This window comes from Monodelphis domestica, chromosome 2 (assembly GCF_027887165.1).
Source record: "Monodelphis domestica isolate mMonDom1 chromosome 2, mMonDom1.pri, whole genome shotgun sequence".
NCBI classification, from domain to species: Eukaryota; Metazoa; Chordata; class Mammalia; order Didelphimorphia; family Didelphidae; genus Monodelphis; species Monodelphis domestica.
In genome coordinates, this window is record NC_077228.1 from 83,449,317 (window position 1) to 83,471,107 (window position 21,791).

The 21,791-nt window shown below is 33.3% G+C and overlaps 1 protein-coding gene across 4 annotated transcripts in view; it reads left to right on the plus strand.

Annotated features, from left to right (window-relative positions):
- Nucleotides 1–21,791, plus strand: part of HMCN1 (hemicentin 1) — a 520,282-nt gene that overhangs the window by 226,713 nt on the left and 271,778 nt on the right. For all 4 annotated transcript variants that reach the window (XM_056815653.1, XM_001375804.3, XM_016430009.2 and 1 more), the window contains one exon: nucleotides 20,969–21,110. In XM_056815653.1, coding sequence (XP_056671631.1) covers nucleotides 20,969–21,110 — 142 coding nt within the window. The remainder of the gene's footprint in view (nucleotides 1–20,968; nucleotides 21,111–21,791) is intronic.

The window sequence follows — 21,791 nt, forward strand, 5'->3', positions numbered from 1 at the left end:
TTGAAATAAGTCATTGCATTTCCATTGCCTGTATGATCTGGACCATGCTCCACAGTAACTTGTTTCACCAGATGTCCTTTATGTTCCTTCTAGTTTTTAAAGTCTGTGGAACTCCAAAAATTTAGTAAATATTTTCAGACTAAACTGAAGAGTAAAAGAATCCCTTTATTCTTTTTCTGACTCTGTGCCTCTGTCTTCATAGGGGGACTTTAGAGAACTCTTCAGTCTCTTGTTACCTCATTTTTCCTTTTTAAAAAAGTAACAAGGGATGCTCTTCCTCCCCTTTCTTTCTTCATTTTCTCTAATCATTTTCCTTCCACAAGGCATTTGAGAGGAATAAGAATGGAGAGTGCCAGATTTTGTAGTCGAAGCACCTAGTTTCAAAGGTTGACTCTGCTTTCTGCCATCTCTGTGAACTTGAAGTGCAAGTCTTTTAATCCCTCTATGCCTTGATTTCTCATGTCAACATATAAGCATGCTTTTATTAAAGTCCCAAATATATGCCCAAAAAAGGAGTAGCTGGTGGTGTCGTGGATAACGTACTGGGCCCAAAGTCAGGAAGACTTATCTTTCTGAGTTCAAAACTGTCCTTAGATACTCACTGGTTATGTGACCCTCAGCCAGTCACTTAACCTTGTCTGTCTCAGTTCCTCATGGGTAAAATGATCTGGAGAAGGAAATGGAAAACCACTCTAGTATCTTTGCCAAGAAAATCTCACATGAGTTCATGAAGAGAGAGACACAACTGAACACTGCCTGAACAACAAAAAATTTGCCAAACATTTTGCTAAGTGCTGGGTACTAAAAAGGCAAAAAAATTGTCCCTTCTTTCAAGGATCTCACATACTAAAGGAGGAGACAATGTGAAAAAAAAAACAATGTACAAACTTCATAAATGTGTGTATCCATTTTGTACATAGTCATTTGTAGATTATCTTACCCATTAGACTAGATGCAATACTTCACATATTCATGTGATAACATGCTATTAATAGATGTAGTTTCTCCATTTCTTCTTAGTGGAGAAATGAGGCTTGCTATGACAACCAGCCTTATTTCTCAAGCTCAAAATCGCCACTTAGAAGCAACATTCTGATGCATCTTGGGAATAATAAATAGCTTTAGGGGAGGAGGGGAGTAGAAAAGGTATCAGAAAAGCTGGAATATTCTACAAATGGAACTTGGGTATCTGAGTTCATCACTGTTTCATCTGATAGAAAAGCATATGGGCAAAATCTGTAAGAATATTTATGTTTACAAGGTGAACTTTAAGAATTTGCAACATAATTGGACACAAGAAGAGTGAAAAGTTGCAAAAAGTTTTAACAAAGTTCTAGAACAATTCTTTGCAATATTCATTTTCAAGTATAGTAAGAAACTTTGTAAACGAGTGGGATATAATATGGAGAAATCTTTTATTATGTAGTGGTGTTGTTGTGCATATAGTGTAGACAATCTTCCCAAAGATTATAATGGAATCTATTTACACAGTAGTAATTCCTGTTTTGAATGGCAAAATCAACACTATGGAAATCTTCCTCTTCTGAATAGTTATTTCAACTCTTTGGGGAAAAGAGGGAAACTCATATATAAAACCCAATTATCCAGCAATACCACTATCAGGTTTGTTCCTTAAGATGATTAACCCTTATAGTTAGAAGATATAGAAGATATAGAAGAACCTATAAGTCCTAAAATTTTCAAAGTAGTTCTCTTGGTGCTGGCAAAGAGCTGGACATTGAAAGTTTGGGAAAGGGCTAAACAAAATGTAACATATAATTGTTTTTGGTTCTTTTAGACTTTTAAGACAATTTTAATTTTTTCCAGAATACATGTCAATATCATTTTCAGTAATGGTTTTCTAACATTTTGCAGTCCATGTTCTCTTCTTCCTTCCCACCTCTACACATTCCCTGAGATAGTAGGTAATATGATATGGGTAGGACATATTTTATCGTACAAACATTTCCGTGTTCATCATTTTGTGAAAGAAGACTCATGTCATTTATACTGCAGAAAAATTAATAGAAGAAATAAAGGAAAGAGTGGTATGCTTCAATCTGCATTTAGACTCCATCAGTTCCTTCTATGGCAATCGATAGCCCTTTTCATCATGAGTCCTTTGTAGTTGAACTGGATCCTTACTTACTAATAATAGTTAATTCATTTACAGCTGATCATACTTATTGCTGTGGCTTTGTACAATGTTCTGCTAGTTTTGCTCACTTCAATTTGCATCATTTCACAAAAATCTTTTTTGTAATAATTGTGTTCATCATTTCTTATGACATGTAGTAAGTATTCCATCACCACTATATTCCACAACTTGTTCAGTCATTCCCTAACTGATGGACAGCCCTTCAGTTTCTAGTTCTTTGCCACCACAAAAAGGGCTGCTGTAAATATTTTTGTGCAAGTTGTACCTTTGGTCTCTTTAGGATTCAGATATAGTGGTCGTATTGCTGGGTCAAAGGCTATGTACAGTTTTATTGTCCTTTGTCCATGGTTCCAAATTGCTCTCCAGAATGTCAGTTCATAGCTCCACCAAGAGTATATCAGGGTCCAGTTTTTCCACATTTCCCGATCATTTTTTTCACATTAGCCAGTCTGATAAGTGTGAGGTGGTGGCTTGGAGTTGTTTTAATTTGAATTTCTCTAATTAATAGTACTTTGGATCATTTTTCCATGACTAAAGATAGTTTTAATTTCTTTATTCAAGAATTGCCTGCCCATTTCCTTTAACCATTTGTCAATTGGTGTAGCCTATGATTTAAAATAAAATAAACTGGAAAGGTCTACATGAAATTATGAAGAGCAAACTGAGGAGAACTAAGAGAATATTATATACAACAGCAGAAATATTTTTGAAGAATAACTTTTATATGTCTAACTCTAGAGAAAGAACTGATGAATAAAAAAGGCAAGATATAGATTTATACAGTTTTTTTGTCAAATGATCCATTGTGTAGTATGGGGAGGGGAAAAGGAGAGGAAGGAAAGTAGGCAGATACTTTGGAACTTTAATATTCAAACAAACAAATAAACGTTTAAAAATAATGTAGAGATAAAAATCAATCAACAAGCATATATTGAGTATTCATAATATGTGGGGTGTTGTTTTAAGTGTTATTAATATAAAGAAAAAAAGGAAATAGTTATCCTCACAAGTCAATAACTGGCTGTGTGATCCTGAGCAAGTCAGTTACATTTTGTTTGCCTAATGTGTAATCTGTTTTCTCATTTATTCTTTCTATTTTCAACAACAAAGAATATTTATAGCCAAAAGATATTTCATTAGGATACTAACTTTCAGAGTTGATGGAAACCTATTTTAAGATAAGCAAAGAGGTTATGTCTAATATGTACAAGTAGGTGAAGTGATTTTGGAAAACACATCTGTGGTATATAGAACCTCAGTTTTAATATTTGAAGTGGCAAGAACCACAACCTTTTCAAAACAAAGGTATAACATAAGGCTGGAAGAACCTCAGAGCTCATCTAATCCACTCCCACTACCTGCAGTTGAAACTATACCTAAAGCATGTATTAGGGACATGGAATTCAGTTTTTCCCTAAAAAATATTCTTCTTTCTGCCTTTTGGAAACAATTTTCCAGTGGCCAGCTTATTTCATAGAGGCAAATTTTATGATGGCATCATATAGGTTATCAGACTTTCATTAGTTATATTACCATCTTCATGAATTAAGACCAAAGAAAGCATATTTGGTATACCGTTTGACCCCAAGTACAGCGGTTTATTTCATCAAACATCTGTAACTTTGCAATAGTATGCTCAACCATAAAATAATACATTTGGGTGGCCACAAATTAGCTTTAGTCTCTCATTTCTACTAAATAGTGCCATAAATTCTGGAATATATCTTCCTGTTGGCTTTGAAAACATTTCTTCATCAAATGTTTCTCTCCAAACTGACTGAAAGCAAGACAAATCACCAAAAAGAATGTCTCTTAGCAGATTTATGCCATTGGTGACCTAAGAAACTAGTAAGCAAAATAGAAATAATATCATTTTTGGTAGTTTGTTTCAGCACTTATTTAAGGAATTTTGATAATAATAATATCTCTGTTCTACCATGAAGAAAGGAGTTAAAAGCACCCCTTCCTTAAATAGATTTTAGTTTTCAAGAGTTCATTCTCTAAAGCAGCTTTCAAATGAGACTGAATATCACATGAGTTGCTTTAAAAAGTTAGCAAGATATCAAAAAAAAGAATAATTCACTGAGGCAAAGGAACATAGCATAAAAGACTTAAAGCTGGTCAAGATATCAAAGGTCATCTACCTGGTCCCTGAATAGAGCATTGAAATTGGACAGAAGAAGACAAAAGAAATTTAATGCTGTTCTTTGTGGTGGCAAAGAACTGGAAATTGAGGCAATGCTTGTCAAGTGGGGAGTGGCTAAACAAGTTGTAGCATATTACTACATCATCATAAGAATTGATGAATAAGTTTATTTTAAAAAATGGAAATATTTGTATGAAATTATGAAGAGTGAAATGAGCAGAACCAACTGATTAGATGATTTGAGATGAAGAACAGAGAAAAATAAAATATTACTCTGATGTTTCAGACCTCAGTCCCTGGGAAGATAGTGTTCCACCAAAAATAAGAAAATTTAGAAGATAGGAACATTTAGGAAGAAAGATATTTAGTTCAGGTTTTGTTGAACCAAGCCAGTGATACCAAATTGGGTTTTGGAGAACTGGCATTGTGCACTGTGTTTGAAATTTTTTATGTTTTCATAGACTTGAATGTAGTAATACATAATTCTCATAATAGCTACATGTGGTAGACTTTATTATATTTTAGCATTTGTAGATAAAGAAACTAATTTTAAGAGATAATAAGTGCCCTATGGTGACACAGCTAGTGACTATCAAAGGTAGAATTAGTTTTATACCTATCCTTATTCTAAATCCAGCTTGCTACCCACTATATGATGACTAGGGCATAAAAGATTAAATCACCTTATAACAATAGCAACAACAATGATAGTTGTTAAGATAGTGCTTTAAGGTTTAATTTTTGAGTATCAATCAGGTTAGTGATGTCCATGGCCCCAATGCTGTTTCCTTTTCCAGTTGAGGAAACTGAGGCAGCGTCGAGCATAACATGATGGACTTGAACTCAGGAATAATCTTTCTGACTCAAGACTGACCATTCTATTTACTGTGCTACCTAGCTTCCCCGCTTTTAAGTTATACTATACAAAGCAATTTTTCTACAATTATTTCTTTTGATCCTCACAATTTAGAAAGGAAAGTACCATCATTTTTTATAACTTTAGACAGAACTCTAGATATGGAAACTTCTTCCACTGATGTAGGTCAGCAACTCTTATCTTCTCTGTAGTCTCAGAGACTTGCTTAGAACACTTATGAGATTATCAGATTGGCCCATGATTATACAATGCGGGGAGAGGTTGAACTTGAATCTCGGTCTTTCTCATTCTAAGCCTGATTTCATTATATCACAGTGCTTCCTGTGGCTTTAATGAAATTAGTAGATTTGTGAACTTACAATAGTATTTTCCCCTTATGAAAAAAACCCAGACTTCTTCAAGGTTGAGATTAAATGACAGGCTTGTTAAATGACATTTACATATTTAAACAATGAGGTGAAATTTTAATATCCACTTGAATTATTTGTTTAATATATAATATAGTCCATTGGTTAAAGTGGACCAAAGTAAGCTTTTTTAAAATATATTCCAAGTACCACATAATAAAATGTATAAAATAATACTGTGTTTGGCATTTATATGGACCTTTCATCCCAGTAATCTATGTGCTTGACAGATGTTATAACAATTTAATAGTAGGTGGTAAGAATGATTTCCCTCTTAAGTTCAGTGGAGAACAGGAAAGATTATTAATAGTTGTAAAATAAGACTTGCAAGGAAAGGTTAAAGAATTAGTATTATTTAGTTTGTATAAGGATAGTATGTGGGATGACCTAATAAATGTTTCAAGTAATGGAGGGCTATTATTATGAGACTGGAGAGCAGCTGTTTTCCATCATCACCAAAGATAGAACATGAGCAAATATGTTTAAGAATAGCTTGTGAGAGTTAGATTAGAGATGAAGTAGAACTTCCATTTGTTAAGGAAGTTCAACTTGGAAAGATTATTTTTAGGGAGGCAGTGTTTCAGAAATCTTCTTGTTCTTATTATCATTCAACAAAATGCTACTCTGCATATTTATGTTACTGTAATAGAAGACAGATTGGCAGTATAGTGGATAGGGGATGGAGCTGAAGTCAGGAAGAATCATTTTTCTGAATTCAAATCTGGCCTCAGACAGTTATTGCTGTGCTACCTTAGGCAAGGCACTTACACCCTTTTGCCTCAGTTTCCTCATCTGTAAAATAAGCTGGAAAAGGAAATGGCAAACCACTTCAGTATCTCTGCCAAGAAAATCCTAAATGGGTTCACAAAAGTCAGAGATGACTGGAAAAAAAAAAACACTAAACAACAAACAGCTATGAGCGTTCTTTACCCAAACTAACCAAATTTACACAGAGGAACAGTGTAATTCAGTCTGTTGAAACAACCATTTCCAAACCTACATAGACAATTGATGTAAACACTCAGAATCATCATAGTCTACTTACTAGCATTTTTACCTAGGGATTCCTAGGTCTGTTCCTTGAGGGATTCCTTATAGTCTGAATATCAGTATCACACAGGAACCTAAATATATTTTCTATGTAATTATTTTTCTACCCTTAGTTATAGGGTCTCTTTTCCTATTTCTGAAAAGTATACTGTGAGTCAGTTATAGTTTAATGAATGTGTGAACCTTTAAACTGAATTAGAAATCTTGTCAGGTATTGAGTTAAATCAAGAGAAACTTAGAAGTGCATTATAGAGGAGGAAAAGGCAGAAGCATCATGCTTTAGCATACACAGCCCCATTAGAATGACTGTAAAATAAAGAATATTAGAAAAGCAGTGTGATTCAAATGGAAAACAGTGAGGAAGGAAAGGGAATGGGGAAAATGTTTCATAGAGAATTTATTTTTAAACCCTTCCTTTCCTTTTTAGAATCAATATTTAGTATTGGTCCCAAGATAGAAGAATAATAAGGTCTAGGCAATGGGGATTAAATGATTTGCCCAGGTCACACAATAGGAAGTGTCTGTGGCTAGGTCTGAATCCAGGACCTCCCATCTCTAGTTCTTGCTCTCTATCCACTGAGATACTTAGCTGCCCTGAGATATTATTGATTGCCAATGGGGTTGGCTTCACAGGTGATTATTTAAGTGCAAGATGTTGATGAAAAACTGGATAGATAACCTCCCTGATGTAGGAAATATTAATTCATTCTGGAACACTAGTTAAAGAATAAGCCAGTTGCCCCTTTCCTTGCTCTTAATAATGAATTATTTTTCACAAACTAAAATGATAGATACAAAACTATGAAGATCACTTTATAAAGAAATACAATGAAGTGGAGAGGACCCCTAACTTTTCAGGAAAAGATGCTAATTTTTATTAATATTTTTGAGATTTTTCAGTGTATGAGCAGTGCTGACAGTGAAGTATCTATACATTAAAGTTCTTCTCCCCACCCTTTTAGATTTAATCTGAATGATGAACATTTTCTCCATAATTTTTCATCTCCACAATCAATACAATAAAGCCGTGATTTGTAGCATTTATTTATTTATAAGCTGTAAATGCTCATGATGAACATTTAACAATCATCTCTCTCCTGCCTGTTGGAGTTGGAGTTGGAGTTCATTTCCATATATCCCTGCCTCCTTCCCTCTTGAAGTTTCCATATGATTTGGAAGACATGCGGGAAACAGACATCTACCATATTTTTCTTTCTACTTGGAAATAACATTTCTGTAGTACTTTAATGTTTGTAGATACACATTATTTCATTTAGTTTCAAAGTAATACTGCAAGGCTGTCATTACTAGTGTAGAGATGTTCCTTTTCCAACACTTACAGGCAGAGTTAAAGGGTTTCCTGGGCTCCTGATCTGCCTGGGGTAAGACAGCTAGGATGTATCAAAGTCTAAACATGTACCTATGTCTTTATTTAAATTTTTAATTAATATAATTTATTTCCTGCCATCTCAGCCCCTCCCTCCCCTCCCCACACCATCAAAGGTGTCATCCAACAGCATATGTGTAAATATATATATATATGCATATATATATATTATGTCTTTTGTGTATCCATTTTTCAGTTCATTCCCAGGAGCTAACATTCTCAATTTGTTCTTCAAGTATTAAAACTATAGTTATATATAATGTTCTCTTGATTCTACTCATTTCACTCTTCATCATCTTGTATAGTTCTTTACAAATGAAAAAAAATTAATCTGTTCATCTTTTCTTATAATGCAGTAGTGTTCCAGAAACCCATCTTTCTAACTCCTAAATGGGCTTTCTGTCCAGTACTCCATGTTGCCTCAAGGTGGGTAGAATAGGTTTTTTTAGAAATATTTTACAGATGATATAAATGAGGCTATTTGTCTTTGTTAATGCCTATGGGCAACAGAAAGAAAATGTCAACAACTGCCTACCATTCCCATAAATATCAAGTCTACTTACGTTATCTATTTGAGATTCAGTTCACAGATAGTGACTTTGCCTTGAAAATTAGGATCTAAGAGAGCTCAATAGGGATAGGAATCTGGACTGTAATGTAGTATTATTCCATTGGGATATGGAAAATCTGGAGGAGAAAACTCTTTTAATTCAGATTTGTTCATTAACAGCCTGTACCTGGCTGTCTCTGTCTCTGTCTATCTCTGTTTGACTCTCTTTCTGTCTGTCTCTCCCTCTCGGTCTCTGCGTCTCTTCTTTCCCCTACACCTCCTTCAATATTGTCTTTCTTTCTCTGCTCCCTATCTTGTCAATAGCTGTTTATTAACATCTCTATCTGTCTCTGTATCTCTGTCTCTCCCAATTTCTTTCTACTGTGTCCTCATCTTTCTCCACTATATCACCAAGGGAGCTAGCTGTAGAGGTGCTTGATTGAGCTCTAGAAGTTGTAAGTTAAACCTAAGGGAGAAAAATGTACACATCCTAGCTAGGGTCAAAAGGTAGATGGTTAGAGAAATGCTAATACAATCTGCTTATGCAGACTAGCCCAGGTTACATTAGCAGGCGTTGTGAAATGCTAAAATATTTCATTTTTCTATTTCCCTTAGGGATTAGAAAGTGTAGAAAGAGTTCTTGGAGCATGTTGGTACATTATAAGTTAGCCTTTTGATAAATCAGTTGTTAAGTTTGTCCCTCCTTTTGCCCAGAGTTTTAATTCAAAAGTAACTACCATGACTAACAGGAGTCTCTCTTATCTTCCTATGCAGAACAGGAAATAAAAGGAAGTTAAATTCTTTATTTGAGACTAATGTCAATGTGTTTTAAACAGAATGAGCTAAATCAGTAGGTGCACATCTGTTACAATGCTACACAGCTGCTAATTACAATTCTCAGCAGGCTCAATGATAGTCATTACATTACTTTTTGAAGTTAACTTCTTACACAGGAAATGCAAATGATTGGAGGATGGGTCAGAGATCCTGAAACACACTGTTAAGAGTCCTATTTGATGTAAGAGAAATTAGAAAGGCTTACAAGCTCAACAATTAGTCTTTTCCAACTTCTTCATTGAGCAGCTTATATTTCTCTATTATAACCTTATTTAGGAGAAATAAGAGTTTGTTTTTTGTTATCGTTATTTTGCTTTATTTTTTCTCCCCACAAATAGAAGAACTTTGGAAATCGTTATGAATCACTTTTTCTTAGGTTTTCAGAAATGTCAGAAGGAAAAGGTTTAGATGTATATGGTTTTTTACAGATAAATTTGAGAGTATTTACTTAGATTTTATTGCTGGAATGCAAGTATTTATAAAAAATGCAAAGGAACCAAAAATATCTCACAGGATATTTGTTATTTTTAATTATTGCTGCATAAAGTGCTAAGTTATCCTTCCTCTATGAATTAGAAAGTAAATTAAATAGCCCAACAGAATTAAAATCTCCTTAGGATTCTATTTACGTAAGCCGTGACAAAGAACAATAATATTCTGTGTGTCTGCCTTTCTCTCAAAAGTTGCTACCTCTAAACTGAAGAATTTTTGTTTCAGAAAATATGACCAATTTGCTTTATAAACCTACCTTGATGATAGCAATCTTCATGATAGCAACAATAAGTCGTAATAGTAGCAGCCAACATTTATAGAGTGCCTTCAGTTTTACAAAGTACATTACATATATTATCTCATTTAGTCCTCACAACCACCTTCTTATTTTTTCTTATTTTCTTTCTTATTTTTTCTTTTTTTTCTTCTTTTCATTTTATAGATGAGGAAACTGAGACTGAGAAATTGTGACTTTCTTAGGCAATCACATAAAGTGTCTGAAGCAGAATTTGAACTCACAAATTTCCCTGAATCCAAATTTATCATTCTGTCCACTGATCCAACAACTTTACAAATTAGTGAGAATAAGAAAAACCATAGAATGTCTAAGGAATCTAACTCATTGATCATTCTCAGTGGCTAACAGTCTTCCTTCAAAATTAATCTCAAATCTTATTACCTACTCCATAAATAAAGACTTCTCTGGGAATTTCTTACTTTTGTGAAAAATAATTAGAATTTACATAGCACCTTAAAATTCCAAAATGCTCAAATGTATTTATCTTGTTTGAGCCTTTGAACATCTCCATTTTGTGAATATTAGTTACAGGGGTCATTATCTTCTATTTCCATCAAGGAATTTTAAGTTTAATGAGAGAGATTAAATGACTTATCCAAGGTCAGATAATTAGTAAGTATCTGAGGAGGTGTATAATCTGAGATCTTCCAGACTCTAATTCTAGTACTCCATCTGTTGCACCTCACTTCCTGGATTCTTTTAGCCCTCATTTAACATTTTTTTTATACTAGATGCAATGTATTCTCATTTTTACTCAATGTTCTGTATTGTTGTTGTTGAGTTGTGTCTAACTTTTTCTGACCCCATTTGCAATTTTCTAAGCATAGGTACTGGAGTGATTTGCCAATTCCTTCTTCAATTTATTTTATAGATGAGGAAACTGAGGCAAAAAGAATGAAGTTACTTGCATAAGGTAACATTTGTAAGTGTAAGACTTGAACTCAGGAGGAAAGTCTTCCCAGCACTCTATCCACTGTACCACTTAGCTGTCCCACCTTGTTCTATATCTCCAAATCTATTCAAGGGTAGAAACCATGTCATATTGTATATCCAGGACATAACATGGGGTTTTAAACTGAGATGGCAGTAGGTATTCAATCAATATTTAATGGTGATGATGAAATATTTCTGAAATATGTAAAATACATATAAAATGGATTATAAACATGCCCATAGGGAAAACTACCATGATATATATATATATATATATATATATATATATATATATGGAGTAAAAATGAGAATACATTGCATCTAGTATAAAAAATGTTAAATGAGGGCTAAAAGAATCGAAGAAGTGAGGTGCAGCAGATGGATTACTAGAATTAGAGTCTGGAAGATCTCAGATTATACACCTCCTCAGATACTTACTAATTATCTGACCTTGGATAAGTCATTTAATCTCTCTCATTAAACTTAAAATTCCTTGATGGAAATAGAAGATATATATATATATATATATATGTGAGTTTTCCTTTGGGTCTTTCCCTTTCTCACCATTACCACTGTCACCTTTATAAGGAACTTTGGAAACAACAACTCCCTTATTCCAGGATGATCCCAATCCAATTCATTACTTAAAAATAAAGGATTTATTGATGTCTTTTGACTTTGCATTGCAATTATTTCTGTAACATTCTTTCAAAATTGATCCTCATAACAAAGACCAACAATTAAGTAAAAACACCTTATACAGGTACCATACCTGGTAATTACTCTACTTCTCTTTTGGTATTAGAGTATTTTGTTTCATTAGCTGTTTTCCCTTTGTCCCATTATTGATTTTCCAGTTACCCAATTTAGCTTTTTTATACTTGTCTTTTCAATTATGTTATTTCAGTCATTGGATATGTTATCCTTTTTATTTTTCTTATGTCACTTTGCGTCTGCATATACCAGTCATCTCATGTTTTCCTGAATTCCTCATGTTTCTCATATCTTATGGTACAAAATTATTCCATTACATTATCTATTGGATATCTGGTTATTTGAGCTACTTGAAGTGTCTGAAGAGTTATGAGACCACTGGATGAGAATGTGATGTTTAGTCACTTTTCTTGTATAGTTCCAAATTGGTATCTAGAATGATTCAATTGTTTTATAATTCCAACAATAGTGCCTTGTGCCTTTCTCTGATCAGTTGTATCTCTGTAGAACAAAACTTTTTTTTTAAATCATAATACATTTACTTGGAACAAAAATCCTTCATCCCCTTAATGCATTATGTCAGACCTTATCTCTTGTTTTGATCTGCATAATTTGGTCCATCTTACCAATATAAGCATGAAGTCAGGAAAACTCGTCTCTTTGAGTTCAAATCCGGCCTTAGATACTTACTAGCTTTGTGACTCCATCAAGTCACTAAATCTTTTTTGCCTCAGTTTCCTCATCTGCCAAATGAGTTGGAGAAGGAAATTGTAAACCATTCAAGTATCTTTGCCAAACAAACCCCAGATGAGATCAGTCAGTCACAACTGAAATGACTGAACCACAACACCCATATAACAATTTATTATTATTTACCCTTTACTTTAATTAGCTCATTCTCTTCACTACCTTACAAACATCACGTTTCCATTCCTTTGTGCTTTTGCTGACAGTCCATTTATTTGGAATTTGCTCATTTCTCTATTTGCCACTAAAAATGCTGTGGTTTAAGGTAGAGAATGAATACAGCACTGGACCTAGAATCAGAAAGACAACCTCAAATTCAAATTAAGACACTTCCTAGTTAGGAAACTGCCTCAGTTTCCTCATCTGAAAAATGTGGATGATAATAATAATAGCACCTATTTCACAAGGTCATTGTGAGGTTAAAATGTGTTACTTGTTGAAATACTTTGAAAACTTTAAAATTCTATTTCGATAATGATGATGAATACTGTATTTGCTCCAAGTTCTGCTTCCTTCAAAAATATTTATTAGCTCTCTTTAGTCTTTGTTCTAGATTCTTACAAAATCTCAAAGTAATATTTATTTATTTTACATAATTTTGTACAAGTATACCTCACTCTGTATTGTTTACTTAAAAAAAAAAACACATTCCTTTCTGTCTTACACTCAATTCAAGGCAGAAGAGTAGTAAGGGCTAGGCAATTGGAGTTAAGTGAATTGACCAGGGTCACAAAGCTAGGGAGTGTCCAAGATCGGGTTTGAACCCAGGTCCTCCTAACTCTAGACTGGCACTCTATCCTTTGAGTTCCCAACTGCCTCTGTATTATTTACTTTCTTGTTTATGCTCGTTTTGTTTCTCTGTCTAAATAATACAGTCCTTTAGAGAAATGACCAAATCTTATGCTTCTTCAATTTGGGACATAAGAAAGTACTTCATAAGTGCTGATTTTTAATAGAAACAGGCTTTGGTAGATTGTGCCTCAACATATAAACAGCAGGTTATAAGAAAGAGTTTGCTTGCTAATCTTTTAATTTGGGGTGACAATTTTAATGTCATTTCTATTAAAGTAGCAGCTTTGAAATTCTGCCAAATCATTAGGGTCTTTTCCTATCTCTAATCTGTGTTAGATTATTTCCATTAATATAAAAAACAAATTCACATGGAAAAACTTTTAGGATCTATAATGTGGACAGTTTTAGATATATGGGATTTTCTCCCAAAAGATTTTTTAAACTAGTTCATCCTGACAGTTTAGAAATTACATCATTCTAGTGATATTTGCCGAAAATGTGTGAAACATACTAAAGTAGTGTAATTCATTGTTCATGTAGTATAATGTCACGCTAGATTTAAAAATGCTTGTACAAGGGGAGTGTAGAGCTTAAATGGGCTGATAAGTGAGGAGAAATGAGGAAGGCATTAGTGTATATTTACTTCACTAAAGAAAGATTCTTTGCAAATCTAAGCAGTTATTTGAAACAGCCATCATTAAATGTTACAGAAATTGTACAAGGATGTTGGAAATCTTGAAACATAGATATTGGTGTTGTATTGTGATGGCAGTAATTATGAACCACAATATCCATGCTTACTGCTTTTGACATGTCAGTTCCTTTAGAAATGACATTTCATTATGGGCTCCTTATGGGGAATTGAGTCATAGGGCAAAGTAAAGAATGTTTACTCTGAGTGAATATTCTGGAATATTTGGAATATCATTGTAATTTGCTGTGTGATTATGTATTTTATTGGTAAATACAGGAAATATCAAACTTACAAAAAAATCTACACAAAGTAAACAAATACCCTGAAAACAAGAGTTCAAAAAAGTGATGTGATGAAGTGAATTTCTATTGACAGCTTTAGTAGTTTGTTGTTTGTCAATCGCCAAGATCATGAATTGAAAATTGAAAAAAATTCAGTTTTCTTTGAGTCTAACCTCCTTATCTTACATATAAAGAAGTGGCAACACAGAGGAGTAAAGTGTCTTTTGCCCCAAATCACATAAAATGGCAGAGCTAGAATTCAGACTCAAGTCTTCTGATTCCAAATTCTATAATCCAAAAATCACTTTAATTATTTTTCTTTTTCTATAAAAATTGTTTTATAGTTGCACTTAAGTCCTGTATAGTCTTGGTATAGGTTGATCTCAATGTATAATGCTTTTTGTTGTTCTTTTAAGTGGTAATTTACTTTCTACTCCTTTCGGTTTGTTTGTTGTTGTTATTGTTAGTAATGTACATAGATAGTGACAACTTTTGTGGTTTATTTTTGCCTCAGTTTTCAAAAATATTATTTTTCTAGTATTTTCTAATTTACCTATAATATATACACCAAAAGGATAATTATAAATGTTCTGTCACAAACTTCATGATGTTTTTTCTCTTAGTTCCATGCCTAAAAATTTGATCATTAATTGTAAGAAAAATCTAGATGAGGAAATATTACTAAAACAGACCAAAAATTGTTCAACAAAGTATATGTAAATTGCTTGGAGCATAGATATTAATAAATTTTTCCTGAGTCACTTAGTCAGGATTGGTCAGAAATGAATCAAGTAATAATAGTGTTAATTAGTATTTTTAATCACTCCTGTCTTACAGGAAAAGTGGTTAGTACTTATTTCTCTTCCATAAATTATATTAGCCTTTGGTTTTAAATGTTTTTTTTTTCTTACTCAGAAGAGATCCTTTAATTTCCATGATTTTCAAGCATTTTTTTAGCATACATGATTCCGTATTTATCAAATATATTTCATTTTCTATTTATATGATCATATTTTGTAGTTAAGAGGACCTCTGATTTCATCAGAGAAAGAAGACTCCAGTGAGAATGCCCATGGCAACATATACTCTTAAAGAACTGCCCGAAGCATTGAGATGGTTTGCCTCCGGTCACATCCAAGGATGTGGCAGATATATTGCTATAAGCAAATTAGAACTTGAATCTAGATTTTCTCAATTTCCCATGTCTAGAACTGAATCTACAATATCCTGCCATTTCTTGTAGTCATGAGAAATTTTTATTAATGATTTTAATAATGATATTAATTAATGATTGATATTAATAATGCTAGTTATCTTCCTAATAAAGTAATCTGGCTTTTACAATTTTAATTGAAAGCTCAAATATTTTTATTAATTTTTTTCAAAACTTGTTAATAATGTTAGTCTAGAGCAACACTGTCAAATTAATATAGAAACAGGAGCCAGTAAACCATAAATCAAGTTCCTTGTGGACTGCATATTGACTTAGAAAATCACATAATAATGTATTAACGTGATCTATGCTTTATTGTCTTTTTTATTTTGTTAAATTGTTCTCAATTACATTCAGTCACTTGAGAGCTGTGGGCTGCATGTGACCTATGTATTTGCCACTTCTGGGCTAGTATTCTCTTTTCATGTGACTGTCAAACCTGGTACTTCTAACAATTTTTAAAAAATCTTGTAATTTCCATATTATTTATCTTTCCATGTGATGTGTCAACCTCCAAACCAAATAATGTTAAAATTATCCCTAATTAGTTCTTTATTATTTATATCTTTGTTACATTTTTACCCTTTCCAGTAATAATGAAATGGTGTTTGACATATATGTGTAAGTATACTATATTGAAGTAATATTTTTGAGTTTCAGGACAGTAATTGAGAATGGATTGCTTTAAGCAAGACAGAATATATTGTATTTTATTTTGATTATTAAAAAGTAATATAGGGTAGCTTGGTGATTCAGTGGTTGAGAACCAAGCATAGAGATGGGAGATCCTGGCTCCAAATTTAACCTCAAACTTTTCCCAGGTGTGTGACCCCTAATTGCTTAGCATTACTGCTCTTCTTTGGAATATTTAGTATTGATTCCAAATAAGAAAGGAAAGGTTTAAAACAAATAATGTAACCATTTGTTGTAGGAAAAACCAAACAACTATTCAAATCTTAAATGCCTTTTCTTCATTATTCAAATTCTTCAAATGTTTGAAAATAGTTATAATGGACTTAAATATTTTCTATATATATATATATATATATATATATATATTTCTTTATTCAAAGAAAAAGTTGTAAAGTGTACTATACATAGATTCTGAAAGGAATACAAAAAGGAATAAGGCAAGGTCCTTGCCCTAAAATAATTTCACTCATAGGAAAATAGTTCAGTGGAAAATAAGATTTAAAAAATAACAAGGAAAATACAAAGGAAATTCTGTGGGACTTCTAGTGAGGAAGAGGTCCTTTTATACTGGGAATAGGTGAGAGAAGGTCATGGAATAGTTACTTGAGACAGTCCTTAAAATATAGGTAAAAATTAAGCAGATGGAGCTGAGAAATAAAGACATGACAGAAGAAATAACATAGATAAAGGCACAAAGATAGGATCACAAGGAATGTTGAAAGAACAATGAAATAGACTAAACATATTTCTCTGAAATGATTTCTCACATGACATGGTTTTCAGACTTCATTGACTCCTGGTGACCCTACCTTTGTGTTCTCCTAAATTTGATATTAATGTAAAAGTCAACAAGAAAAAGAAAATTTTCGTTTCTTCATTCTTGAAAGAATAATGTTTGAACCAAAAAAAAAGATATTCTTCATCATTTTTTTTCCATTTTGATTTTAGTGATGAAGGTTCATGACTAACTAACTACTTGGGTTGTTTAATCAGTCACTCCTTAAACAAATATTTTATTAAGTAATAACTGTGTATTGTAGCATTCCTGTGAGATACAAAACTAAAATTGAAACAGTTTCTGCCCTCAGTGAACTTATATTCTGAGGGGGGAGAAAGCATTTTTTTATATAGAGATACATACAAGATTCATATAAAACAGATAAACTACAACTTTAGATGAGAAGACAGTCACAGTTGATTAGGTTTAAGAAAAATGTTCAGAAGGATATGGAATTTGAGGGAAACAAGGGATTCTAAGAAGCACAAGTGACAAGAGAGGCATGAGAAACAGCCAGTGCAGGTACAAGACAAGAACGCTGTATGTGAGAAGCAGCCAATAGACCAGTAGTGTAGGAGAGGAGTAAATTCTAAGAAGAGTGGAGAGGTATGAAGGAATCAAATTGTGAAGAAACTTAAATAACAAATAGGAAAGCTTATTCTTGATTTTATAGGTAATGGGGAGTCACTAGATTTTATTAGCAACTAGATGGTGCAGTGGATAGAGTTCCTGCTCTGGAATCAATATCTGAGTTCAAATCCAGCTTCAGATACTATGTGATTCAATTTTCTCATGTGTACAAAGGGGATAATGATGGCACTTTATTCTCAGGATTGTTTTCAGAATCAAATGGCATAGACACTAGTGTCCATCAGATCCTAAAATTCTATAAGGTGTATTATCATTGTTGCTTTTAAAATTACTCTTCATAAAAGCTACCAGAAAATGGAGATTCCTTTAGTTGAGCTAAGTAAACTACTGATGCAGGTGATAGCCCCACTTAGAAATGAACTGAAAATTATATAAATTGGGTCTGTAGGAGTCAAGTCTCTTCAACAGTAAAACAAAGCACAGTCACACTCTCCTTTTAACCTAATCAAAGAAGAGTTGAAGACAGATGGACAGATAGGAGTTCCATTGCATCATCCAACTGTGTCTTGTTGATCCCGATTGACTTTTCTATTATTTCTTATGTACTTGTCTCCCTCTTGATTCTCTGCTGTCAGCAGTAATATCCTTTCCACTGCCAGAACTGATCCCTCACTTTCTGCAGGGGTGATGTCATCACATCTGTGCAATGCCTCCATACTTATTTTGTGACCTTTACCAGCAGCCTATATCCCTACTTTATTTGCAAAGTGACCTCTTAGCTCTTTGCATCCTGGTGTGGGTAATTCATGTTTTATTTCACTTTGATATCTGAACTGCAGTGGGTGGGAGTGCAGTCATTGCTGGGACTAGAGCCAGTGAGGCTCAGGAATAATAAGCTGGATACGCAACAGCAGCTTATGGGATCACGTTTGAGTGAATGTCCTGAAAGTCTCCTGAAACTATACAATATTCATTGTGCCAATTTAAGCTGGACATGGAAAGCACTTTTTTTCTTTTTCACAATTTTAGCATAATATAGGTGTTTGATAAATGTGAAATAACAAGAAACATCCCTTTTCCACTTACTCCTCTGAAGTAAGATTCCCTACCACACCCACACATCCATGCACAGTTTCCAGTATCTCAGAACTGATGTGTCTAAGATGGACTCATAATTCAAACTTAATGACCAATTAGTCTGCCATCTCCTATTTCTTGATTCAGTTCAGTTCTCTTCGTTTACATTTATTAAAATCTCATGCTTACAAGACAGTGGCTATCACTCCCATATTGAAAAAGAACCGGCCTTGGGCTCATAGAACTGTCAAGGAGACCCACAGTTCTGAAAACCATCTTAAGTGGTTTTCCATAGTTTGAGCCACATAGCAGAGAAGTAAGGAAGAAGATGGTGCAACTTGCCACAAGCTAAATCTGATCTCCTACTCAGCACTACAGAAGTATCAGATGTATATTGGACTGTTGTACCATATTTTTGACTATGATGAGGATAACAAAAAAAAAAAAGTCCAGGGAAGCAGGGAAGGAAAAAGAAGAAAGAAATCTTTTATTCTTTATATTTACATATTTTAAAAGGCCCAGTTTGATGCCATATTAATCTTTTTTCTTTCATGGACATTTTTGTAAAATACCTTGTAAATAGCATCATATTTCATAGTTGATTCCATCCCAGTTAGGTAGGTGAAATAGTTCTCAGATTAATAATTCATTCAACATTTAAGTACCAACTGGGCACAAAACACTTTTCTAAATACTAGAGTAGATCTATAGTTTATATATGACACAACCTTTTATCTCATGGAATGTACACTCTAATAGTAGGTGTGACATAAATATCTATGACTGAAATACCCAACACCAAGTAAGCATAATAGAGTGGAAAAGAAATTTTAATTTAAGAGTCCAGGGAAATAGTTGCTGCTCTGAGAGTTCAAGGTCTTTCTTTTCACAAAAGGGATAACATATGAGTTAAATTTTAAATGATAGGTAGTAATTCAGCAGGTTAAAAAAGGGAAGAAGAGTGTTTCAAGGATAAGGAAAAATAAAATCAAAGGAATGGAATTAGGAAGGTTCATTGCATGCCTGATAAATAAAGAGTGGTCCGGACTTGAGAGAGACTTAGATGGAAAAATTGTGAAATAAGACCCTAAAGAGATGGAGATGCCATATTTTTTGATGGCCTCATATGCCAGAACAGAATTTTTATATTTTCTATGATTCATAGCTTAGGATGAACATTAGAACTCCAGAGGTTGATGAGGGCTGGAGAAACAGCATCCAGCCTAAAGATCAAGTTGATTTTAAGAGTGAAGGTCTTTTCAAAGGGCTATAAAACAATTCATATAATTTAATCCAGTAATACTACTAGTATGTCTGTATCCCAAAGATGTTTTTTTTTTAAAGGGGAAAGGGCCTATTTGTAAAAAAAATATTTATAGCTACTCTTTTGGTGGTGGCAAAGAATTGGAAATTGAAGGAACCATCAATTAGAGAATGACTGAAAAAACTGTGGTATATGATGGTAGTGGAAGAAATGATGAACAAGATGGTTTCAGAAAGAACTGGAAATATCTACATGAAATGATACAGAGTGAATAAAAGCAAAACCTAGAGAACATTGTACACAATAACAGCAATACTGTGGAATGATCAACTGTGATAGATTTAGCTATCTTCAGCAATACAGTAATCCAGAGGATCAAAGTATATGATTTTTCATTTAAGTTTATTTAGGGTTTTACTTGTGGGTTTTGGTTTTATATGATTATTATTTTGCAAAATGAACAATACGGAAATAATTTTGCATGATAATACATGTATAACCCAGATTGAATTAGTTGCTAGCTCTGGGAAGAAGAGGGGAGAGGAAGGGAGAAAGAAAATTTGGATCATATATCTTCAGAAAACTTATGTGGAAATTTATTATTACATGTAATTGGTAAAACAATAACTTTATAATGAGAGCTAAGATCTTTTGCTTCCCTCACTCTCTTTATGAAACCAATTCTGTATAAGCAGGAATCAGTCCTTGCATGAAATCATATTCGGAAGCTTCTATGGAATGACAATAAAAGTAGCAAACTAGGGTGAGGAATGACAGCTATAACAACAGCAGTAATAATAACAATAACAATAACATTTTACTTGAATTTTAAGATTTTCACAGTAATTTCCAGACCATATGAGAAAATGAAATAAAAATGACAGAACAATGCAAATATGTCAGAGCTGAGAATATGTTCTATTTAATAAAGATATGACTTTATATATATATATATTTGTTATTTATTATCAATTTTTTAAAATTTACAGAACCACCCAAAGTTACAGTTATGCCCAAGAATCAGTCCTTCACAACAGGATCTGAGGTGTCCATCATGTGCTCTTCGACTGGCTATCCAAAACCAAAGATAGTTTGGACCTATAATGACCTATTTATCATGGGCTCACACAGGTACTGGGTTTGTATCATGCTCTTGGGTTATTTTTTGTTCTGAGGAATAAATATAGGTTAAAAACTTTTTGAAAAGCTTCCCTAAATGGTTGTGAAAATTTAAAAATATTTTGATAACTATATTCAATAAAATTGTTTTCATTGGTGATCCTATGTGCTATATTTTATGCATCTAATACTATGATTCACAAACCCATAAACTTCATCAGACAGACAAAGGAGTCTATAACTCAAAAAGGGTTAAGAACCCCTACTCTAAGAAAAACTTCTTTAACCACCTCCTGTCTCCGGGTAACTAAGGGAGACTGTGCCTTAACTAGTGTTTCCAGATGTTCCTAAAACAGCAAGAAATGCAATCAGAAAATTCAGGAAGAATGACTTCAAAGAGTTTTTAAAACACTGAAGTTTGGAGTTAGAAAGACTAGATTTCGATTTTGGCCTTAAACAAATATTAGCTCATGTAAAACTTGGAAATTGACTCAAGTCACATTCTGTCCTTAGTTTCCTCTTCTGTAAATCTAGGGAATTGTACTCTATGGCTTTGAAAATCATTTTTAACACGAAATTTGTGATCCTCTGACTCAGTAATCACAACATATGGAGTTGTTCAGAACCACACTGTAATGTTTCACATTACCATTCACAAGTAGAGAACATGTACTTCCAATCAGCATATTTATT